This window comes from Bison bison, unplaced genomic scaffold (assembly GCF_000754665.1).
Source record: "Bison bison bison isolate TAMUID 2011002044 unplaced genomic scaffold, Bison_UMD1.0 scf7180017864500, whole genome shotgun sequence".
NCBI classification, from domain to species: Eukaryota; Metazoa; Chordata; class Mammalia; order Artiodactyla; family Bovidae; genus Bison; species Bison bison.
Genome location: NW_011495059.1, coordinates 6938574 through 6963205, shown reverse-complemented (window position 1 = coordinate 6963205; position 24632 = coordinate 6938574). Strand labels below are relative to the sequence as shown.

Sequence of the window (24632 nt, the reverse complement as noted above, 5' to 3'; positions counted from 1 at the left end):
GGCTCACCCACCCCAAACAGGCTGGGGGACCCTTGCTGGGCATATTTTTTCATGACTTCCTGCCCTGCATGGAGGTCACTTGGTCTGGGACTGGCTGAAACCCCTTCTAACTTTGAGGTTCTGTGTTTCAACAGCAGCATTCACTAAAGTCCCACTATGAGCCTGGGACAGAGAACTACCTGAACCGAGAGCATGCCTACTGTGTGCCAGATACTGGGCTTCCTGTGCATAACCTCACCCCACATCATGACAGGCCAATAAGAATCACCTCCCCTATGTGAGAGAAGGGAAACAGGACCAGAGCAGGGCGGCCTCTCCTCACCCGCCAAGCCCCAGGTTTCCCCTGAAGCACAAGGAGGTGGATGTGGCCCCACAGCTCGACCCTTTCCTGTAACATTTGCACCCCTTAAGGGAAGTGCCTTCCATGATGGGCTTCAGGCACCATGCGGCGCTCAGTAGCTGTGGGTGAGAGGCTCCAGGAAGAGCCCAGGAGTTCGGTAAACCCCACCTCTTTGGGCTGGTAGGGGTAGAGCAGGGACCTGAGGTGACAAGCTCTTGTTTGTGGGATTTGAGTTTCTGATGGATTAAAATCACAGCCAGGTCCTTCCGGCTGAAACCGGAGCAGGCTCGGGGCCAGGGCATGCCACCCTCTGGGCAGGTATAAGAGCCAGGAGAGGAGGGCTGGAGCCTGGCTGGGGCAGAAGTGACAGCTGTCTGCCAGAGAACCAGGGTACAGAGCTAAAACTGCTTCGTACAGACCTCCAGGTGGACAGGGTCGGTTCCGGAAGTGGCCCCTTCTCTGTGGGATCCCGGAGATGTACTAGGGAAGCCATCAGGCTGGACGAGCTGGAAGAGGTCACCAGAGGTCGAGACTTGGCAAAGTGAGTACACTCCTGCCCTTCCCTGCCCCACTGAGCTACCTACCCCTGCAAGTGACCAAGTGACTGTGCCCAAGGTGCTCGGGTGGAGACTGAATGGCCATTTGTCAGTGATTTGAGCCCTGAATCTCCCAAAGAGGCAGTCGGTCGGGGGATGGTCTTAAGCACTGCCACTTACCTAGCACCCATGGTGGCTCAAACGGTAAAGAATCTGCCTGCAATGCAGGAGACTCAGGTTGATCCCTGGGCTAGGAAGATCCCCTGGAGAAGGAAGTGGCAACCCACTTCAGGATTCTTGCCCAGAGAATCCCACGGACAGAGAAGCCTGGTGGGCTACAGTCCATGGGGTTGCAAAGAGTCAGACACAACTGAGCAACTAACACTTTCACTTTTTCACCAAACACCAGGCACCGTGTGTCATCTCACTGAACTCAGAACAGGAGGATGGAGACCTGGTTTTCAGCCTCCTGGTTCTTCAGGCATTGTTCAGTCGCTCAGTCGTGTCAACTCTTTGCAATCCCATGGACTGCAGCACGCCAGGCTTCCCTGTCCTTCCCTATCTCTCGGAGTTTGCTCAAACTCATGTCCATTGTGTCGGTGATACCATCCAACCATCTCCTCCTCTGTCGCCCACTTCTCCTCCAGCCCTCAATCTTTCCCAGCATCAGGGTCTTTTCCAATGAGTCGTCCCTTCAGGCATTACCTTCATTTATTTTTATAACAGCCCTATCAGGTAAACAAGTATTAGTATTTTACAGACAAGGAGACAGAAGAACAGAGATGTTAAGTAACTTGCCCAAGGTGACAGAGGATTTAGACTCCCTGACTCCAGAGTCTGTGCTCTTTTTACTGTGTTATATTATCCTGTGGCTGTGGTTAGCTCCTTCTTCGATTTTCTGAGTGGCAGTTTCTTTATCTGTAATTTAAGGATGTAAAACATGATGATCAGAAAGATATTACCTTGAGATTCCTGAAAGATATCCAGACATTGGTCAGCCTTAAGCTCTGGGAAGCCTCGTTGGAAACAGTTGGAAAAGCATGTGTGAACACCCTTTGATCCATTATTCAACTTTTGAAATTTATCATAAAAATATAATCAGATTTATGAACAAGAAAGTTTTTTATAATTTTGCTTATAATCACAGAAAATTATAAGCAAACAGAATGTCAAACATTTGAGAAATGATGTACATCCTGTCATGAAATAATATGCAGCCATTAACAATCACCAGTTCATGGGACTTTCGTGGTGGTCCAGTGGCTAAGACTCCACACTCCCTATGCTGGGGGACCCATGTTCAATCCCTGGTCAGGGAACTAGAGCCCACGTGAAATAAACAAAAAAAGATCCCGTGCGCTGAAACTAAGACCCAGCACAGCCAAATTAAATAAATACATTAAAAAAAATCACATGTTCAAAGGGTACTGAATGTAATTGGAAATTTTTCTTTTGTTAAGCTTGACAAAGCACCTTATAAAGCAACACACTGTATGATCTATTTATAAATGTATGTATATACATTTATATGAAATAAATATAAAGGATGAAAAAATAAACCTGTAGGGGTTGAGTTTATTTTTAAGAGGTAGAATTATGAATATTTTTGTATTTTTCTTTATTCTTTTCTAAATTTCTCAAATTTTCTTTAGTAAATATGTATTGCTCTTTTAATTAGAAAAATGACTATTAAATATATATATCTCTGTTCTTTTCGTCTAGCTTGGCCTTTTTCAAGCTTCTGTTATAATGGCTTTGAGAGAAAACCGAATTGCATGCTGTCAGTCTTGTGAGGGCCTCTGAGACAATCTGGTCCAACATGTCATATGTGGGGAAACTGAGGCCCAGGGGTACATGGCACTTATGCAAGGTCACAGAGGGAAGTACAGGCCCCAGACACCCTGTCTGGGGCTCAGGCAGCCGCCCAAAGGTTACCGTCTATGGGCCTGAATTACAGCTAGAATTTATGGCTAACCTGCATTAGTTGCTAACTACAAGTATGGCCCTGAATGCCGAGCATAGCTGACCTCACAGACTCACTCATGGACAAGCTAGCCTGGGAGTGACAGGTGAGTGGCAGGTGAGAGAGAGCAAAGGGCAGCTGGGTGGGTGTGGAGCCAGCCAGGCGTGCCCCAGGCCCCTCCCTCTCGGCTCCAGGTCTCACTCAGCACTGCCTCCTCCCTGGCAGGGCTGAAGGCTCACTTACTGCCCCTGGCTGGGCTCGGACAGAAGAATGAAAAGTCTCCGCTGGCGTTACACTCGGCTGGTAAGAGGCCCAGCTGGGGCGGGGGTCGGTCAGGACAGGCAGGGGAGGTGAGCTCTCTGGCTGCGTGGGGCCTGGGCCAGGGTGCATACAGCTGGGTGGCCCCCTTCTGAGGCCCTCCCCAGCTGGCCCAGGGCTCAGAGCAGGGACTCAGGAAGCTGGGGCCTTAGCGCCCAGCCCTGTGGTTCCGGGACCCTCAAGGAGCAGACTACTGTCTCCATTCCTTCCTCCCTGGAGTGGGTGCCAGATGGAGCTCTGTCCAGAAGCCTGTCCAGTTAGGACTCTCTCCGTAGGCCTGAACCTGGGGAATAGGAAAGCAGTGTCCTGTCCAACTCTTCTCCCCAAGGAGATCTCTCCTGATGAAAAGCCCCAAAGTCCTTGTGTGCAGGCATCATGTGCACGCGTGTGTGCACACACACACACACACATGTTCTGGTACAGAGTGGCAGCTCAGTGATTGATTAAATGAATGAATGAATGAACACACCATTATACATGCCCACTGACACTCACATACAACACAACCCCAGCTCACACCCACACACACACTGAAAGGTAACATACAAAGTTACATTCAACACCTTCTCACGCTGATTTGCCTACACAACTCTATTTTAAGCCAACACATCACACACCTTCACACAAATGTGCATTTTTTTATCGAGGCATTTTTAATTTATCTTTATTTTTGGCTATGCTGGGTCTTTGTTGCTGCACAGGCTTTTCTCTAGTTGTGGCAAGCAGAGGCTACTTTCTGGGTGTGCTGCGCAGGCCTCTCTCTGCAGTGGCTTCTCTTGTTGCGGGGCATGGGCTCTAGGGCACACAGGCTTCCGTAGTTGAAGCTCACGGGCTCAGCAGTTGTGGCTCCCGGGCTCTAAAGCACAGACTAAGTAGTCTTGGTGCACAGGCTTAGCTTCTCCTCAGCATGCAGGATCTTCCTGGGCCGGGGATCAAACTCGTGTCTCCTGCATTGGCAGGTGGATTCTTATCCACTGAGCTACGAGGGAAGCCCTAAATGCGCATTTTATATGAACCTGTGCACTGTTTCACCCATGAGAAACATGCGTTCTTTCACCAGCTCAAAAGGCCTTCTTTCTTCCTTTGAGATAATAATAACATGGGGGTAATAAAAAGCCTACTCTGGAGAGTTCCCTGGTGGTCCAGTGGTTAGGACTCCACGCTTTCTCTGTGGAGGGCCCAGGTTCAATCCCTGGTTGGGGAACTGAGATCCTGCAAGACTTGTGGCACAGCCAAAAAAACAAAAAAGAAGCACATTCTTCTTAGGATTCTTGGGAAAATTCAGAGATTATGCTCACCAAGCATTTCACACGGGCCTAGTCAAGTGTGTCCTGTTACCTGTATATTCAGCCACTATTATATTATTATTTTTATTTCATGTACAAATGCACACAGTTTGGGAGCTGCCACCTGCCCTTCTCTCCTGCCTCCCAAGCTTAGAACACAATCCCTGGCATCCACTCTGGATCCAGAGCAACCAGGCAGACAAACCTCAGGGGCCCAAGGCCCCATCCAGTGGGCACAGCTGGAAGGGGCCAGGGAGGGAGCTGGCTGGCGGGAAGGACAGGGTCTGGCCTATTGTGGACACTTCACAGCCTCCTCCCGCTGGACTGGCAGGGGCCCGGGGAAAGGGTGATGAGGTGGCCAAGGCTCTCAGGCTCTGGACATGTGGAAGCTCGTGTCTCCTTGTCTCTCAACTCACCAGGCCTCTGTGTGTCTTTACAGCCCAGCCAGGTGGAGGATGCTCTGTCTGGGGAGGAGGACAAGGAAGAGGAGGAGGAAAAGGAGGAGGAGACAACCCCAGCCCCAACTCCGGTTCCTGAACACCCTGTGATGCCCCAGCTGGCAGGAGCCAGCCAGGTTCTGGGAGCCTCAGAAATGAGTCAGGTTCGGGCACAGTTCATGGTACAAAGACTTCAGTCCTGCCCCACCCCAGCCAGGTCCAGGGACGCCTGGGGTCCCTCCTGCTCTGTCCTCTGCTCACTATGTTACCTTGGGCAACTCACTTCTCCTCGCTGGGCTTTTCTGGTGAAATGAGTCAGTAATCCTAGCACCACCTTCTTCACTTCACCAGGAGGTTAAGGATATGGTGAACTAATCTTGACTCTTTAAGTGGAACCAGTCCTTGGGAACTGAGGCCAAAGCTGGGATGGGAATGGGAGGATGAGATGGGGAGTTAGGAGGAGGCAGTCAGTATCTCGTCTATTCTTTGGTTGCTAGGGGCCATGATGGGCCTGACCTGAGTTCAAATCCTGGCTCTGCCACTTCCTCCCCATGTGGGCTTCCGGCAATTTGCTTCATCTCCCCGAGCCTCAGCTTCCTCATCTATAAAATGGGAATAGTGATCCCTTTCTCTGAGGCCTCCTGCTCATTGGTGTTTCCATGGTGCCCCCTGGAAACATGAAAGTACTCCATAACCTGTAAAGCTTTGCCAACAAAGGTCCGTCTAGTCAAAGCCATGGTTTTTCCAGTGGTCATGTGTGGATGTGAGAGTTAGACTGTAAAGAAGGCTGAGCGCCGAAGAATTGATGCTTTTGAACTGTGGTGTTGGAGAAGACTCTTGAGAGTCCCTTGGACTGCAAGGAGATCCAGCCAGCCCATCCTAAAGTAAATCAGTCCTGAATATTCATTGGAAGGATTGATGCCGAAGCCGAAGCTCCAATACTTTGGCCACCTGATGCGAAGAGCCAACTCATTGGAAAAAACCCTGATGCTGGGAAACATTGAAGGCAGGAGAAGGGGACAACAGAGGACAAGATGGTTGGATGGCATCACCGACTCTATGGACATGAGTTTGAGTAAACTCTGGGAGTTGGTGATGGACAGGGAGGCCTGGCGTGCTGCAGTCCATGGGGTCGCAAAGAGTCGGACACGACTGAGCGACTGAACTGAACTGAACCTGTAAAGCACAGGCGTGGGTGAGGGGTGGCTGTTTAACCTTAGTCCTCCTGGGACCCCAAGGATATGGAGCACCGAGGGTGGGAGGACGGGGAACCCTTGCTCACCCTCTGCTCTGTCCCCAGCTCAGTCTCCATCTGCCCCCAAGAGTCACTGGATACTCCTGGAGCCTGGCCTTCTGCACGTCAAGGGATGGCTTCAGTCTGCAGAGCCTGTACAGGCAGATGGAGGGCCACAGCGGGCCGGTGCTGCTGGTGCTGAGAGACCAGGACGGCCAGGTGAGCCATGCTGGGGGCGTTGGGGAGAGAGCTGCCACTAAGGGCTGATGGGTCCCCCGGGGCCTCTCCGACCCCCACAGCTCTGCCCCAGACTCCCCAGCCTGGAGGGGATCTCCAGCTCCCTGCCGGCTGCAAGCTACAAACTCTTCCTTCCAGATGTTTGGGGCTTTCTCCTCCTCGGCCCTTCGACTCAGCAAAGGCTTCTATGGTACTGGCGAGACCTTCCTCTTCTCCTTCTCTCCACAGCTGAAGGTGATGCTCTTTTTTTGTCTTTTCAAGAATTTTTATTTACTTATGACAGCACTGGGTCTTCACTGCTGTGTGCAGGCTTTCTCTAGTGGTGGCTAGCAGGGGCCACTCTCCAGTCTCGGTGCTTAGGTTTCTCATTGTGGTGGCTTCTCTTGTTTTGGAGCACAGGCTCTAGGGTGGGCAGGCTCAGTAGTTGTGGTGCATGGGCTTAGTTGCCCAGTGGCAGGTGGGATCTTAGTTCCCCGACTAGGGATAGAACTCATGTCTGCTGTACTGCAGGGAGGATTCTTAACCACCGGACCACCAGGGAAGTCCCAGGGCTGGTTTCTTTGTGTGCTTTCCTCTAGCAGCATTCAGCTCATCAGGTTCAAGCACAGACAGCGTGGATGGGAGGGTCCAACCACGACTGGGGTTTTGCCAAGCTGATCTCCTGACTTTCTCCCAGAAAGTTGACTCCTCCTGCCATCTTCCCTGACAAAGTGAATGGCACCTCTGTCTTTCCTGCTGTTGAGACCAAAAATTTTGGAGCCCTTCTTAACGCTTCTTTCACACCCTATATCTGATGAGCTGTCAACAAACCCTGATGGCTCCTCCTTCTCTTTCTATCTCTACCCAGAATCTACCACTTCTCACAATGTCCTTTGCTGTCACCCTGGTTCAAGCCACCATCATTACTTGCCTGTGTCCCTGCTATAGCCTCCTAATGCTTCCGCCTTCAGTCATCACAGTACCTGGAGTGAGCCTTTTAAAAGGTAAGTCGAGGACTTCCCTGGTGGCCCAGTGGCTAAGACTCTGAGCTCCCACTGCAGGGAGCCCAGGTTCGATCCTTGCTCAGGGAACTAGATCCCACATGCCGCAACTGAAGATCCTGTGTGATGCAACTAAGACTCGGCACAGCCACAGCCAAATAAATGTTTAAAATAAATGAAGTCAGAACATATCACTCCTTGGCTCCAAGCTCCCAATGGCTTCTTTTCTCCCTCAGAGAAAAGCCAAAGTATTTTTTCAGAATCTGTTCTTATTTATTTGGCTGCATCCGGTCTTAGTTGCGACACGTGTGGCCTTTCACTGTGGTGCACAGGCTTCTCTGTAGTTGCTACGCAGGCTCAGGAGTTGCGGCAGTTGCTCCGAGGCACGTGGGGTCTTAGCTCCCCAACCAGGGACTGAACTCACATCCCCTCCGTTGGCAGTCAGATTCTTAACCTCTGGACCATCAGACAAATCCCGAGTCTTTAAAATAACCTACGGGTCTCTACGTCTTCTGGACTCTCTCTGACGTCATTTCTTGCTACTTTCCCTCTCCCTACACTGACCTCGGAGCTGCTTCCTAAACAAGCAAGCCTGTTCCTACCTCAGGGCCTTTAAACATGCTGTTCTCCCTAAGGTTCCCTCCACAGGATCTCCGTGTAAGTCAGTTCTCACTTCCTTCAGGACTCTGCTCAGATGTCACCCTCTCAGCAGGACCCTTCCTGCTGTTTACATTTATAGCACTCCAGCTGCTGGAAACTCTTATCGCCCTTCTCTACTTCTTTCTCCTAAGCATTTGTCACAGCTAACACACTATTTATTTTACTTTTTAACCTGCCTCCTGCCACTAGAGTGGGAGTCCTAGGAGGCAGGAATTTTTGTCTGTTACATCACTGGTCTATCCAGTACCTAAAACAGTGCCTTGTGCTAAATGTAAAAACAAAACAAACAAACCAAAAAACCAAACTCTTGAATGGAATGATTTTTTTTTTTTCCAGGCAATTGCTATGGTCTTCCCAGGCTATTATTATGGAATCTCATCTTTTCAAAAAATTGGTTAATTTTTGCCTGTCTTTGGTCTTCTGGCATCTGTGTTCTTCATGAATTCCCACCAGTTCCTTGACCCTCATTCCAAGAAGCATCATCTTAATTTTTTCTGTAGCAATGTTTATCTTCCTCCTTCAAGTCTGAAGGTCATGTACCTTGAGGAAAGTAGAGGAGGAGTTGAATAGTTCTGTCTTTTTGTGGTCACTTGTTAATATTATCTCTTCTGAGCCCAGGGCTTATCTTCGATTAGTCCGTTTCCTTGCTAAAAACCTTTTGGTTGCTCAGAGCACTTTTTGCAACTAATTACAGGCAATCATAGGCTATACTTTTGCAGCCCTTTAAAAATCTTTTTATTAGCTAAACTGACTTAAAAAAAATAGTATTCTATTTATTTTTGGCTGCGCTAGATCTTCATTGCTGCGCTCAGGCTTTCTCCAGTTGCAGCGAGCATGGCCTACTCTTTAGTTGCGTTTGTTTGACTTGAGATCTCGGGCTCTCATTGCAGTGATTTCTCCTGTTGCTGAGCACAGGCTTTAGTGCAGGCTTCAGCAGTTGCGGTGTGTGGGCTTAATTACTCTGTGGCATGTGAGATCTTGCTGGACCAGGGATTGAATCTGTTTCCCCTGTGTTGGCAGGTGGATCCTTAACTGTTGGACCACCAGTGAAGTCCTAAATTGACTCTTGAATAATTTGTTCACTTAACATCTACACCATGTCTCAGGAATACTGCCAGAATCAAGACAGCCTTCATGGAACTTACATGTTACCAGGGCATATTGTCACTGAACAGGGCCTGGAAGGAAGGGCTACTTTAAATTTCTCTGGGACGACATTTCATCTGAAAGCTGAGCAGTGAGCCTTCTGAGGATCTGGGGGAAGAGCATTCTGGGCAGAGGGGTCAGCAAGACCCTGGAGCAGCAATAGCTTCAGGTCTCCCAGAACAGAAGGGCCAGGGTAGATGAAGTCCAGGCGGTAAAGGGGGAAAGAGGTTGGAGAGAAAATCAGGGCAGAGCACGCTGGGCTTTCGGCTGTTGTTAGATGCTGGATTTTATTCTCATTGTCAGGGCCACTGGAGAGCTTTAGCAGAGGAGGGCTAATATCTAATTTGATTTTTTAAAAATAATTATTTTTTGGCTGTGCTCACTCTTTGTCACTGCACACAGGCTTTCTCTACTTGCAGTGAGCAGGGGCTACTCGCCAGTTGCAGTGCACAGGCTTCTCTTGTTGGGGAACACTGGCTCCAGGTGCTTAGTTGCCCACAGCATATGGGATTTTCCCCCATCAGGGATTGAACCCATGTCCCCTGCATTGGCAGGTGGATTCTATACCACGGAACCACCAGGGGAATCCCTGATTTAATTTTGAATAGCTCACTGAGAGAGCACACATGAGCTTCGGGGCAGGAGACAGAGGAAGCAGAGACCCATTAGGAGGCTGTGATCCAGGAAGGAGTGACTGGCGGGGACAGAATTGGTGGTAGTCAGGGTGTCTCTTTGGGGTGGGGATCGAAACACTTGTTGGGTGTGAAATAGCACTGAGGGTGTGCAGGCTTAGTGTTAACTCCAGTGAGAGGAGGAAACAGTTAATGGTAGAATCAGGGCCTGGCTCCTGATGTGGACTTTTCCCCTCCTCTCTCCAGCTTCGGAAGCAGGAAGCCTCAGAGGGTTCTGGTCTATTCCTAGAACAGAAGGGCTTTGGGGCTGTGGGAATTCAGACTGGAGGGCAAGAGGAGGTGAACTCCAGGGAGACGGAGAGAAACTGCGAGTTAGGAGCCTAGAGTAGCTCTGGTGCCTTAGTCGGGGCTTGGAGGTTTTCCTTCACCACACTGCCACCCAGTGGTCAAGAGTAAAACTGCATGAGCAGGACTCCACCAATAACGAGGTTTCTTATCACAGGTCTTCAAGTGGACCGGAAGCAACTCTTTCTTTGTGAAAGGCGACTTGGATTCTCTGATGATGGGCTGTGGCAGGTGCGTGTCCTACTCTTCCCTAGTCTTGAGTCTCGAGGTGGTCTGTACTCTGGTCCTTTCCCCTGTCTGGAAATGCTGGGTTAGGCAACCCCAGACAAAATGGGGGAGGCTGCTGGTTAACCTTCAAGAATCTCCTCTCGATAGATATTGTGGCACTGCCTGGCCTCCCAGCCAACCCCCTAAACTCTGCTCTAAGTCAATACTGAGAGGTGAGGATGGCGTGAAATGTCCCCCAAAGTGTTTACTTGGTGACAGCATGTGTGTGTGTGTCTGTGTGTGTTGGGGGGTGGGAAGTGGAGTGTGTTTTACATGGTCAATCTTGCCTCTGGTGTGACCTGCATATTCAGGCAGACTAAGTCTTATCCTGAGGGCACAGATGACAGCACTGCTTGATTAGCACAAGTTCTTCGCTCTCCCAGCTGTCTGAATAGCCTCCACAGACAGGTGGACTGACACAGTCCCCACCAGCCGCTGCCAATTTGCAGTAACCCACTTCCCAGCTCCAGCCTAGGTTTGCTGTCAAGAGGGGACTAGAACGGATGCCCTGGTCTGACGTGTTCTGGGCTTGGAGTCCAAGTTTATGAGAGTCCGTCCTTTGGTTAAGGCATTGCCATCTTAATGTTCTTAAGGTTCGAAAATTGGTCTGTGGTGATGGTTGCTCCACTGTATATGTGTATCAAAATCATTGAACTGTTTAAAAAAAAAAAAAAAGCTTGAAACCCCATGGGGGACAATGTGTGAGTCCTTAACAATTTGGGACAAACTGGTTTCAGAGGAGATGAGACTAAGGCAGAGTAGTCACGGTGTGGCCAAGGGCTGCTGGGGCAGGTCTGAAGGGTGCTGGAGGGAGCTGTGCCAAAACTCTCCTCTCTTTAGTGGCCGCTTTGGGCTGTGGTTGGATGGAGACTTGTACCGTGGGGGGAGCCACCCCTGTGCGACCTTCAACAATGAGGTGCTGGCCCGGCAGGAGCAGTTCTGCATCAACGAGCTGGAGGCCTGGGTCCTGAGCTGATGCCACGGCGGGCAGCTTCCTGAGGCAACAGGCGTTCAGACCTGCCCCCGGATGCTGACGAGGCTGCGCTCAGCCAAGGGAGCCCGCTCCATCCGAAACACAGATGGAGAAGTGTCCGGTGTGGACTGTGGCTGAGAGCAGCCTCTTGGCGCCTGAGGACCAAGACAGCTGTGGAGACAGGCCACATTCTACTGAGAGGGGATTTGACGGAGTAAAAGACAGTTATACCTCACCCGAGCAGCACAAAATTCCTCAGGAAAATGATCCTTTTAGAGAGTACACAGTTAATGTGTGTTTATTGTAGAAAAACCAGAAGATGTAAAAAATTTTAAATTGACTAAAATTCAACCATCCCCTAAAACACTAACATTTTCATGTATATCCTTCCAGACAGTTTTCCAAGGAGGTGTATAGGATTCTTCTCTATATACTTTGGACATTATTTTAAAGAATACTGTCAAACCACAGACACCTAACTCAAGCAGTGAAATTAATAAAGACTCCAAAATAGCATTCTTCTTTTCCCAGAAAACTGACCAGTCTGCTACCACTGTGCTGGGTACTTGAAGATCTCTTATTTAATTCCACAAGGAAAATATGAAAGCAGCAAATGAACTATATGCACATTTGGGTAAAGAAGCTGAAATTCTGTAGATTCGAGAACTCAGGGAGATTAAACAAAAAGGAAGGGTATTTTTTCTGGCAAAAGAGGAACTTAGAAAAACTAAAAAAAGAAAAAAAACCCACAACCCATGCTAGAGCCTGCCTCCTGACAGAATAAGATTCTTTATCACGCCATTACTTGCCTTTATTGAATGAGGAAAACGAAGTAACATAGGGCCTGTTAAAACCATCCCCTCAGAAGACCCAGCACAGTACTGAGGTACACTCCTAGACCAAACACAGTTCTTTTGCACAAAAGGGTCAAAACTGGGCACATGAGTGTGAAAGTCACTGAGGAAGACACCACTGATTTCAAGACAGAGATACATTCATGAAGCTTTATTGCAGCTGTTTCCCTCACCAGGATGAAGTGACCAGGCACTTGAACCTGCAGTCTTATTTACATTCTCAAGGTGACAAAGCTCAGTAACTCTAGAGGCCAAGCTGTTAATGTTAAAGGCTCCCTTTTAATACAATAGTGAAGATGCTTTTTTTTTTTTTGAAGATGCTTCTTAAGAAAAATTTAACCTTGTCAATGGCAGGTGGTTCCCATAATTAAAACAGTTGCAAAGAGCATAAAGTGCAGCTGCCAAAAAGTAACAAAAGATGCAAACAAAACAGATTCAAGTTGTTCCTCAGAGAGCACAATGATACACTCTGAGATGACAAAATTCCAGAATAAAACAATAATGTAAATGGAGGAGTGGCAAAAATCAAGCAATCTTTGCAGAGAAACATTACATTCTTGACCTTGGGCCTGGACACATGAAGTCTGAGGTGGAGGATTCCCCCCACTGGCCGTTTTGGAAGCACCGTGGCCAAAACGGACATGACCTGGTACCATGACCACTTCCTTTGGGCTTCTAGGAGCCCACTGTATCCACATCCCCATCACACAGCACTGTGGTGGGAGAGGAGCACGGTTTTAACTACTCTAGCAATTAGGGTCAACTCGATTATCTACTGGGGGTGGGAGAGGGGTGACAGAGCAGAACAGCAGACATTCCAAACGCTTGTCACCCTAGTGTCAACAGAGGAGCACCTGGTGACACAGTGGACGGTGGCAGCACCCCCAAGATGTTGGGGGTGATCTTCTGCCCTGTGATCTGAGCTCCTCCCTGCTCCCTCTTGCTCTGACCCAGAGCCAAGGCTGGCTCCCCACGCCCAGGCTGCCAGGGAGGCTTCTGTAAGGGTGTGGTGAAGTACAGGATGCCAGCGCTCACGACTGCACTCCCCATGGACCTGCCTCTGGCAGCGGCCGGATTTAGCTCTAACTCCAGAATCTGTTTAGCTCAGGAGCACTGCTCAACCACAGTGGTGGCTACTCCACTCCTGGAGGTAGAGACACAAAGGGGAACCTGGAATTCACTGGGTAAATCACTTTGTCTCAGCATGGCAGCCAGTCTTTGCCCTGAAACTCATCAAATGCACTGAACTGGCAAAAATGAAGCCCCAGCTCTGAGCAGCCCTGAGGGCGGTTCCTCCGACGGCCTCCGATCAGCACCCAAGTGAGAGGCAGAGGTCGGAGTTGGGGGGCGGGGGCGGTGAGCTGCTTTCTCCAGGCTGGGCAGTGGTGGAACCCTCAGGGAGGGGGCAGTGAGCACTCAGGAGAGAAAGAAACCCACACGGGCTGGAGCCACAGCTGACCCAGAGGACAGCCTGGTTTGGGGAGTCCCTCTGCTACTGGAGCTAGGGGGTCTCCTATAAAGCAGTTTTATGTCCCATTTCAGAGGAGGCCAGCACCCTCAGATCTTTTCAACAAATCAATCAGGCCTCTCATTGAAGAGCTGGAGCCCCTTCGTGGCCCTCCTATACTGTTGACCCCAACCTGGCAGTTTATGGGGGGCTAAAAGGGTGAGGGGAGGTACCTTTCACTAATATTGCAATCACTCAAGGAAAGCTAGCCTCAAATTCAGGGTGATGGGCACCTCCTCAGGGGGCTGGAGTTTCACGTACTGTTTTTAACCACGGCTGTTCATGACAACCCCAACTGCAAATTCCAGTGTGCGCCTTTGTCTTATTTCCACATTTTTTAAAAAACAATCTTATGTCATAAGAGTTCAAAGTACTTAAAAAAGCTGTTAATTCTAAGAAAATAGACTGCTGAAGAAGAAAGACTGATTAATATTAAAAAGAGGCAAGGCAGCGCTTTCCATAGCTCATGTTAATAAGGTCTGCCTAGTACCTGTTCCTCTGGATAAAAATGACTTAGTATGTGCGTACATTCAAGATATAAAATATAAAGCACTAGCTGTCACTCCATTTGTAGACCTCTGTGATCAAATTCCCTAAATTAATTGTGCTGGGGGAGGAGGGAAAGGGCATGGGAGGGGCTTTTTGTAAACAATCGAGTGTAGACATTCACATCGAGTCACTTGGGAAAAGCTGGGCTTTGACTTTGGCTGCTTCCTGGATGCCAGCTGAATTCCACTCCGATTTCCGAGGTGTTATAAGCGGGGCTACAACGTCACCATCCTGTCAAAGACAGAGTAACTAGGAATAGAGAAGAAAGCCAGTTCTCGTGGTTTTGAGCGAATGTCTCAAGCACACATATCCTCGTCCTGCAGATAGCCTGCTTCTGGACAGACTTACTCTTGGGAAACCCTGGATGGTGTATATGCTTAATTAGAGACACACGGTCCTGGGAAGGGAAGAGCTTTCAGAGCAAAAGCCACCACGCCAGTTCTTTTCACAGATGCCCAGAAGCAGCACGTGGCCCAGCTCAGTGACCCCTTCCCTTCATGCAGCTTCCGGGAACGCACCTTGTCCTGGTTTTCCAGGGAAAGATGGAATGTGCTGGATCCTTGCTGGACCCTCTTAGTCTCCCCTGTAACAAATGGCCCAGGTCTACAAGATGGCAAACAGGGGAAAGATAGTGTGTACCTGTGGAACTTGACCTTTGCTCCATAATCAAAGCTGTCACTTTGGCCTCAGCCTCCTAGATTCCACCCAAAACGAGGGTTGGTGTCGAAGTGAAGCGACACTACAACTGGAAATCAAAGTGTAAGAAGCTAGGCCCTCCAACGCCTGACTCTATCCTGAACTGTTTTTGAACTCGTGGCTGGATTCTCTAGGCTACATGAGGGTACAGGACTGTCAGAGCCTTTACTGCACAAGGAAGAGAAGGCTGGCATAGAACACTGTGGGCCTCACATGCCTACTTGCTCTCAGATCCACTCTCTGCCTCCCTCTGCCCTGCTCTGCATAACAGGAGCAGGTCTTGTGAACCACGTCTCCCAGCTCCCCTGCCTACTGGCCTCCAGTCAGGTTGGGCTAGTGGGAGGCACTGGTGGGAGATTGGAAGAGAGGTGGGAAGAGAAGTCAAGGTGCTTCTCCTATGAGTTCTCTGGTCGGGTACAGTGGCCGTGACTCTGCTGTAAACGCTGACCTGAATGTGTAACTTTCCTGCTTAAAACACCCCAACGGCTCCCATTGCTCCAGGGCTCCTGGCTTACAGGACTATGCACAGAGCCCAGATCTCACCCCTAAATGCACCTACTTTCTGTCACCTTCCAGTCCCCCACCCTCTTTACCCAGTTGACTCCTCATCCATCCTTCAGGTCTCAGCTTCCAAGCCCTTTTTTAAAAAATTGATTAATTTTTGGTTGCGCTGAGTCTTCATTGCTGCACACGGGCTTTCTCTAGTTGTGGCGAGTGGGGTCTACTCTCCAGTCGCAGTGTATGGGCTTCTCACTGTGGTGGCTCCTCTAGTTGTGGAGTGCGGGCTCTAGAGCACTGGCTTAGTAATTGTGGTACACTGGCTTACTTGCCCCATGGTACGTGAGATCCTCCTAGGCCAGGGATTGAACCCGTGTCCCCTGCATTGGCAGGTGGATTCTTAACCACAGGATCACCAGGGAAGTCTTTCCAAGTCCTTCTTTAAGTGAGTCTTTCCCAACCAACCAACTCTGGCATAAACCCTTCACCTTTTTGCTCCTCTGAGACTGTACACACTGCTCTGACCCCAAAGTACTTACGCACTACTGTGATTATTATTTACTCGAGTTTTTATTGTCCCCAACTAGAGCGAGACCCTCGGGAACTGTCTCAGGTACTGTTCCAAGCCTGGTCCCGGACACAGGACCTGAGGGAACACTCATTCCCTGAAAGAATGTATCTGGATTTAGGGTCCAACTTGAGTCGCTGAACTTGAGTAGCGTCTTGTCTCTCTGTTTCCAGTCTCTCCATGTGCCAGTCTATCTGTCGCTAGAGTCTTCCTTTCTCATCAGGGGTTTAGTCTCCTTAGAAGCTATAGTTCTTAAGATGGACATACTTCCTACATTCCCACAGGTCTAGCTAGAGATAAAAGCCCAGAAGTAAATAATAACTACAGCAGGGACTTCCCTGGTGGTACAATGGACAAAAATTTGCTTGCCAATACAGGGGACATGGGTTCAATCCCTGGACCAGGCTGGAAGATCCCACATGCCATGGAGCAACTAAACCCATGCACCACAACTACTGAGCCCGTGCATCACAACTCCTGAAGCCTGGGCACCTCGAGCCTGCACTCCACAACAGAAGCCACTGCAATGAGAAGCCTGTGCACTGCAATAACGAGTAGCCCCTGCTCACTGCAACTAGAGAAAGCCTATGCACAGCGATGAAGGCCCAGTGCAGCCAAAAATAAATCAATAAAATTAAATAAAAAAATACATAAATAATAAAAAAAACATAAATAAAATTGCTAAAAGAAAATAATTAGAGCAGCACGGTAAGTCTTGAATACTCTCGGCAATTCCCTCCCCACTGTGCATAAGAATAACTCTTAGCTGATTATCAGTGCTTCTCCACAATCAAGCCAATTCCTTCTGTGTGCCCTGTCACCTCAACAATATGACTTTTCTCCTCCAGTCAGACCAGTCTCTTCATAGCTCCCAAACACACCCGACTTGTTCCAGTTTCATTTTTGTGTAGCTCTCATTTCTCTCTGCTACTCATCCAAACACAATCCAGCTTTTGGATCTAGAAGAATCCTCCCTCCTACCTGACAGCTCTCTCAACTCTGAATACTAAAAGACTTCCCTGTGTCCCTCCCTCTGGCATTTGACAAAGATCTGATATACTGGGCTACCCTTTCACATCTAACCTTTCACTTTTGTTTCCTTCAGTATCCAATGCTTGGGGGTTAAAGCAGGCAGGGTGCTGTGACAGACAGTACTAGACCAGGAAGCAGAATGCTGCTTCCGACCTACCTACCAATCATTTGTTCAATCAACAACTATCAATGTTCTCTGTGCCAGGCATCCACCACGTGCAGGTCAATAAAGGACCATTTCAACAACATTCTCTATGGGATTGGCAACTAGTGAATTTAAATAGGTTACAAGTTTGGAAATGCTGAGTTTACTCAGCATTGGGAAAGTGATTCTACTAATAAAGTGAGCAGGAATTAACCGGGTTTAGGTAGGAAACAAAAGAATTACAGGTAGAAGAAACAGGTCTGAGGCACAAAGGACAGAAACTTGTCTGCTAGTTCTAGTAACACTGAAGTCACTGGTGGTCTTAGTGAGAGTAGATTTAATACAGGCCAAGACCTTGGAGATATTGCAATACATGCAAAGTATAATAAAATGACTGGCAAAACTACCAGGGTGTAAAACAGACAGCTAGTGGGAAGCTGCTGTACCGCACAGGGAGTTAAGCTCCGTGCTCTGTGATGACCGAGGCGGGTGCGACGGGGGTGAGTGGCAGGGAGGCTCCAGAGACGGGATTTATGTTTACATAGAGCTGATTCACGTTGTTGTACAGCAGAAACTAACACAGCATTGTGAAGCAATTATACTCCAATTTTAAAAATAAAAGATTTAAAGGGCAGCTTAATGTGGAAAAACTTTTTCCCCCCCAAATCAAGTCAAATGACTATTATTTTCTTTTTGTTTTATATTGGAGTACAGTTGATTAACAGTGTTATGTCAGTTTCAGGTGTACAGCAAAGTGATTCAGTTATTCATAAATACGTATCTATTCGTTTTCAAATTTAAGTTGTTACATACTACTGAGCAGAGTTCCCTGTGCTATACAGAAGGTCCTAGGTCTTTGCTGGTTATCCATCTCAAATATGGCAGTGTGTTCATGTCAACCCCAAACTCCCTAACTATTCCTGTTCGCCCCCATCCTTCACCCATGGTAACTGTAAGTTCATTCTCTAAGTTTGTGAGTCTGTTTCTGTCTTATAAGTAAGTTCATCAAACGACTATCATTTAAATGAGAACTTTTCAGAGGGAAGTAAAGATTGCTTGTGGCTTTTACTTAAAATTTCTGTGATGCATGTGAATAATAAGTCACCCACCTGTGGCTTGGTGAAGTCATTGATTAAGCACCAATGGACGAAATGCTGTCGTGCAGCAAACAGAGTCTTTTCATCTGTCTTCTTACAGTAAACTCGAATCAGCTGCTCAGCAAATGTCTCTGGCAAAAACTGAGAAACCTTTTAAAGAAGGAAAGGTTTCACTGTCACCCTGAATTCACATGCTGAAGAGAGATCAGCTGTTCCTAAGCTCTGCGCTCGATGTGGTATTAAACACCCCATGTTGTCTTGGTACTTTATACCAATGATTATCCAAAGAAAAGAATTCAGGGTAACTGTCATACTGCACGATGTCCCATAATTTTATGTTCATCAATATGAAAGGTTTGTATGATATATGAAGACTACAGACTCTGTCACAGAAGATATACAAATAAGCACATTTAACTTAGAGGACTTCAACCATGATATTCCTGTCCCACCAGACTTATAAATTACCTTCTAAACCAAAAAAACGGAGCTTTCTTCAAGTTCAGCAAACAGGAAAAACTGGCTGTTAAGATGGTCTAGTCTATGAAAATCATGTATACTTTAAAAATATGTTTCTGTTTCTTTTTTTAAAACTGTATACATTGACTTCAGAGCCTAACCTGCATGTAAACTGCAACTTTACTACAAAGATTTGCCAAATGCCACTGTAAGTAGTTACCTGGTTTCTAGTAATCATGACTGCCTTGCTGAGGTCACTCTTACAATAGAAGCGAACATGATCAATAGGATTCTTGTCTTCCATCCCATAATCCATGTTGATAACCTTAATACAAGCAATAAGTGAGCGATCATGTACATAACAGCAATGAGAATTTAATTCAGGATTGTGAGGGTATCACAAGAAACGAAGCTGCACTCTCTGGAGAAGTAGGAGCCCTGCTGGAGTGGCTCATAGTGGAACGACAGGAGTTCTGGTGCATGACCCATAGATTTGAAATCTGGGTGGAGTAAGGAGAGACATTTTGTGCTTTCAACATAAGTAGGGTATAAAGTCAATATCCACTATGTGACAGACATGTGCCAGGCACTGTTGTGCAGAGATACAAGGACGTTTGATAAAATCCCAGCCCCTACAGACCACATGGCCTAGACTAAGGTAGAACAAATAATTATAAAAGTAATTACTGGGAATTCCCTTGCTACGGTACAGTGGTTAGGACTTGGTGGTCTCACTGCTAGGGGCCTGGGTTTGATCCCTGGTCAGAAGACTAAGATCCTGCAAGCTGTATGGTGGTGTGGCTAAAAAAAAAAAAAAAAAAGCTACCAAGGAAAAGCAAATGGTGCTGTGAAACTTTGTGACCTGAGAACCTAGTAGTCTGGGGCTCCTAGGCAATGAACCCACTCCAGTACTCTTGCCTGGAAAATCCCATGGACGGAGGAGCCTAGTGGGCTGTGGTCCATGAGGTTGCTACAAGTCAGGAACGACTGGGTGACTTCACTTTCACTTTTCACTTGCCTGCATTGGAGAAGGAAATGGCAACCCACTCCAGTGTTCTTGCCTGGAGAATCCCAGGGACGCGGGAGCCTGCTGGGCTTCCGTTTATGGGGTCGCACAGAGTTGGACATGACTGAAGGAACTTAGCAGCAGCAGGCAATGACTAGAAATATTCTCCTGGGAAAAGTGATTTTACTAATAAAGTGAGCAGAAATTAACCAGGCTTAGGTAGGAAAGAAAAGAATTTTAGGCGGAAGAAACAGCTCTGAGGCACAAAGGACAGAAACTTGTCTGCTAGTTTTAGTAACACTGAAGTCACTGGTGGTCTTAGTGAGTAGTTTTAATACAGGCCTAGACCTTAGAGATATTGCAATACATGCCAAGTACAATATGATGACTGGCAATAAAACGAGTAGAGCTGTATAGTGATAGTGACAGAAAAGCAGTTTAGAAGTAGAGGAAAATGGACTTTCCTGATGGTCCAGCGGTTATGGCTCTGTGCTTCCATTGCAGGGAAAAGGTTTGGTCCCTGGTGGGGGAAGTAAGATGCCGCATGCCACATGGCATGGCTTAAAACAAACAACAATAAAACAAAAAAGAAGTCGAGAAATAAAAGAGAGACGACAACTCTTAGAAGTTTGGTTGTTAAAGAGAGGCAAGAGGGGAGAATATGGAGTGGACCGTGGTACCCAGGAAAGGTAAGGGGACAAGCTGGAAGAAAGGAAGGAGACAATAAACTGAAGTTCCCAATGAGCTAGGAACAAGAAAGTAAGGAAGAAAGGAGTTTGTGTACAGAGATGGGATGCTTAAATTAGTGAATTTTAGAGAAAGGGCCTTTTTCAATGTCAATAAGGTTCAGAGTGCATAATCCGCTGAGTGTGCTGGCTGAGGTGGAGGGGATAAAGTCATTGAGGTTGAGGATACGGAGATCAGAGCTGGTGTCATGGGACTATGAAGCCTCTAAAGATGATGGCAGGAACTGGAGTGAGTGGAGGGCTCTATACTATACCAAAATCTTCAACCAAGAGGACAGGAGCTGGTTTAAGGATGGCAGTCTCAGAGGAACGGGGATCTTGCATGGGGTCTGGAGATGGTAGTAGGGAACAAAAGGACTGATGACCAAGATCTCTTGACCCTGAGGAATGTGCTTTTCCTGAAAGAGCTGCAGGGGAATAAGCTTCTCAGGGGACAGCAGGCTGCATGCAACAAAGGCAAAGAGATAGTGAAGAGGCTGAAGATACAGGTGCATTAATTATGGAATGGAAATTCCTAAGGGCTTCATGGATAAGTTCAGGACAAGGGAAGAAACTGGAAGTGAAATAACAGGAAGAAATAGAGTAATGTGGCGAGGATAGTGCAAAAAAAAAAAAAAAGAACAGATGATGAGAGGGGCTTTTCCTGTGAGTGGTGACAGAAGAAAACCAGTATATGAGCTTTGGTGGCGATGCTCCCTGTGAGAAGCGTGGACATCTGAGATTCAGCTGTGGGCCAGAAGTGAGCCCAGCATCTGCAGTACATGGCTGACCCTCCCATTCTGTGTGGTCCACTGGCTCTGAGAGCTGCATCCCTCTGACGTGAGGGAGAGCTGCTCAGTCCTCCCCATGATCCCGGGGCTGGTGCTGTCACAGGCCCCCGTGTAGTGCCATGTGCGAGAGCCCTGATGCAGCCTTGACATTTTTACCCATCATGATGAGGCATGAATACTAACCAAATTTTCAACCATTTTACAAGTACTCCTAGCTCTTAGGTATTTATTTCCTTGGCTTTAGAATTGGAATAAAAGGTAATCCTCATTTTCTCTACAATGTACTGTAAATTCCTCCTTTAAGCAGATTTATTGAAACAGTTATTCTTCCAGAGGGCAATGTTGGAGACCCCATTCTTTAAGGGCTCTCGGGCTCAGTGGGTGTGGCTTGTGGGCTCTAAAGTGTGGACTCAGTAGTTATGGTGCTCGGGCTTAGTTGCCCCGTGGCATGTGGACTCTTCCTGGAGCAGAGATCGAGCCAGTGTCCCCTTGGCAGGGAAATTCTTAACCACTGGAGCACCTAGGAAGTCCCAGAGACCCCATTTTTAACCAAGGACTCAAGAGTAAAACGTAGCTACAGACCAACAACTACATATTTTTAATTCTAACTAGCAAATTATGTTTTACAGCCCATTAGATAATCATAAAATTACTACTCGCAGTCTTAAAAGGAGTCACGCATGGTAAAATGGACCACATAAATATATCACACTGTAAAACTAAAACTGGAATGCAAACACACAATAAGAAATGTAGTTAGCAATTTTACTTGTTTTCTCAGAATATAGAAGGGCTTTACCCATCTTAAAATGGATAGTTATTTTTTCTGATTATGAAACTCTTATACCACACTCACTATAAAAAGTCACCTGCAATTCTACCACCCAGGTAGAAACAACGTTAATATATCCAGGATTTTTCAGTGTGTTCACTGTATACACACGTGTATATAAATTTAAAGATACAAAAATAAAATAATTCTGTATGTACTTTTTTCACTTATTATAAACATCTTTCCATGTTAAAAACAACTTTTAATGCTTCCATTATTCCACTGACATATACACTTTCCCTCAAATTTCACACTATAATAATGCCACAATAAATATATTTGTGTTTTGGTGCAAAACTGATTATCTCCTTAGGACAAACCTCCAGACTGAAATTGCCAGGTCAGTTAAAATTGACCCAAGTTTGATCTCTTGTGTCAATTTACACTTCCATTATCACATATCTTTATTATCACAAAATCTTAAAAAAAATTGTTTTCATCTTATATATCTGAGAATCAGAAACTCATTGCATCAATTTGCCTACAGGTTAATAAGAAAGTTAAACTTCTTTTCATGCCTACTGGCCATGTGTACGTCATCTATGCATGAGGCCACCTGGACGGGGATGCACTGGGAAGTGGGGGACTACTAGGAGCAATGCTCGGCACTGCGGGCAAGCACAGACATGTGCAAGCCCAGGGGTAACATTCCGGAGAGGGAAGCCTTTCAGAGCCTCAGGAAGTCAGGATGCGAGATCCCTTTATTCTGAGGGAACTTCATCTAATCAAACAGGAAGCTGCAGCCGATCTGCAGATCTAAGGCACTTGAACACGCAGCCAAGGAAATAGAAAGGGGGTTCAAGGGCAAAGAATGGTTATAGTAAGATTGCCCTTCACTCAAAGATGCATCAGCAAGAAGATAAGAATTGAGAGGCTTATGGAAAAAGTACACAGGGAAGACTGTCCTGAGATTTCAGGAGTAGAACTCTGAAAAGAATTTCTTACTAGAGATCAGAAGAAAATATTAGAAAGTCATTTGGCATTTTCATAGGATATAAGAAGACACTACATTCTCTACGAAAATAGGAGTAAAAAATCTTAATATTTTCCTTTGTGTGTGTGTGCTATTAAAAAATTATTGGTATGTATTACTTTATACCTTGGCCTAGTGGTTTGCCCTACTTTCTTCAATTTAAGTCTGAATTTTGCAATAAGGAGTTCATAATCTGAGCCACAGTCAGCTCCTGATTTTTGCTGATTGTATAGAGCTTCTCCATCTTCGGCTGCAAAGAATATAATCAATCTGATCTGGGTATTGACCATCTGGTGATGTTCATGTGTAGAGTCGTCTCTTGTGTTGTTGGTAGAGGGTGTTTGCTGTGACCAGTGTGTACTCTTGGCAAAACTTTGTTAGACTTTGTCCTGCTTCATTTTGTACACCGAAACCAAACTTGCCTACTACCCTAGGTATCTTCCTATTTTTGCATTCCAGTCTCCTATGATGAAAAGGACATCTTTTTTTGGTGTTAGTTCTAGAAGGTCTTGTAGATCTTCATAGAACTGTTCAACTTTAGCTTCTTTGGCATTAGTGGTTGGGGCATAGACTTGGATTACTGTAAAATTGAATGGTTTGCCTTGGAAAGAAACAGAGATCATTCTGTCGTTTTTGAGATTGCATCCAAGTACTGCTTTTCAGACTCTTTTGTTGACTATGAGGACTACTCCATTTCTTATAAGGAATTCTTGCCCACAGTAGTAGATATAATGGTCCTCTGAATTAAATTGGTCCTTTCCTGTTCATTTTAGTTCACTGATTCCTAAAATGTCAGTGTTCACTCTTGTCATCTCCTGTTTGACCACTTCCAATTTACTTTGATTCATGGTCCTAACATTTCAGGTTCCTATGCAAGAATACACAGAAGAACTGTACAAAAAAGATCTTCACGACTCAGATAATCACGATGGTGTGATCACTGACCTAGAGCCAGACATCCTGGAATGTGAAGTCAAGTGGGCCTTAGAAAGCATCATTACAAACAAAGCTAGTGGAGGTGATAGAATTCCAGTTGAGCTATTCCAAATCCTGAAAGATGATGCTGTGAAAGTGCTGCACTCAATATGCCAGCAAATTTGGAAAACTCAGCAGTGGCCACAGGACTGGAAAAGGTCAGTTTTCATTCCAATCCCAAAGAAAGGCAATGCCAAAGAATGCTCAAACTACTGCACAATTGCACTCATCTCACACGCTAGTAAAGTAATGCTCAAAATTCTCCAAGCCAGGCTTCAGCAATATGTGAACCGTGAATTTCCTGATGTGCAAGCTGGTTTTAGAAAAGGCAGAGGAACCAGAGATCAAATTGCCAACATCCGCTGGATCATGGAAAAAGCAAGAGAGTTCCAGAAAACCATCTATTTCTGCTTTATTGACTATGCCAAAGCCTTTGACTATGTGGATCACAATAAACTGGAAAATTCTGAAAGAGATGGGAATACCAGACCACCTGACCTGCCTCTTGAGAAACCTATATGCAGGTCAGGAAGCAACAGTTAAAACTGGACATGGAACAGACTGGTTCCAA

At 46.8% G+C, this 24632-nt stretch overlaps 2 protein-coding genes and 1 non-coding gene across 11 annotated transcripts in view; 2 read left to right on the top strand and 1 right to left on the bottom strand.

Annotated features, from left to right (window-relative positions):
• Positions 1-6: 6 nt before the first annotated feature.
• TLDC2 (TBC/LysM-associated domain containing 2) lies at positions 7-12720 on the top strand. 6 transcript variants are annotated; one of them, XM_010829200.1, is made up of 7 exons: positions 7-881; positions 2599-2945; positions 3065-3142; positions 4883-5044; positions 6181-6333; positions 6490-6585; positions 10272-11311. In XM_010829200.1, exons 3-7 carry the CDS (start codon positions 3110-3112, stop codon positions 10677-10679), a joined length of 852 nt encoding a protein of 283 aa, XP_010827502.1. In that variant the 5' UTR covers positions 7-881; positions 2599-2945; positions 3065-3109; the 3' UTR covers positions 10680-11311. The 6 variants fall into 6 exon arrangements, with proteins under 6 accessions (XP_010827502.1, XP_010827501.1, XP_010827503.1 ...); XM_010829203.1 differs by lacking the exon at positions 2599-2945 and having other exon boundaries at positions 513-881; positions 10272-10345; positions 11222-12611; XM_010829199.1 differs by lacking the exon at positions 2599-2945.
• Positions 1570-24632, bottom strand: part of SAMHD1 (SAM domain and HD domain 1) — a 68004-nt gene continuing 44941 nt past the window's right edge. The window contains exons 14-16 of one of the 4 annotated variants that reach the window (XM_010829205.1): positions 18980-19084; positions 18313-18450; positions 1570-1794 (exon numbers count right to left, since the gene is read on the bottom strand). In XM_010829205.1, coding sequence (XP_010827507.1) covers positions 1738-1794; positions 18313-18450; positions 18980-19084 — 300 coding nt within the window. In that variant the 3' untranslated portion in view covers positions 1570-1737. Of the gene's footprint in view, positions 1795-12344; positions 14514-18312; positions 18451-18979; positions 19085-19109; positions 19260-24632 lie in introns of those variants that run through there. The other 3 variants (XM_010829204.1, XM_010829206.1, XM_010829207.1) reach the window with 3 other exon arrangements.
• TRNAE-UUC lies at positions 4289-4361 on the top strand. The gene has a single exon. It is a non-coding gene; the product is annotated as a tRNA-Glu (tRNA).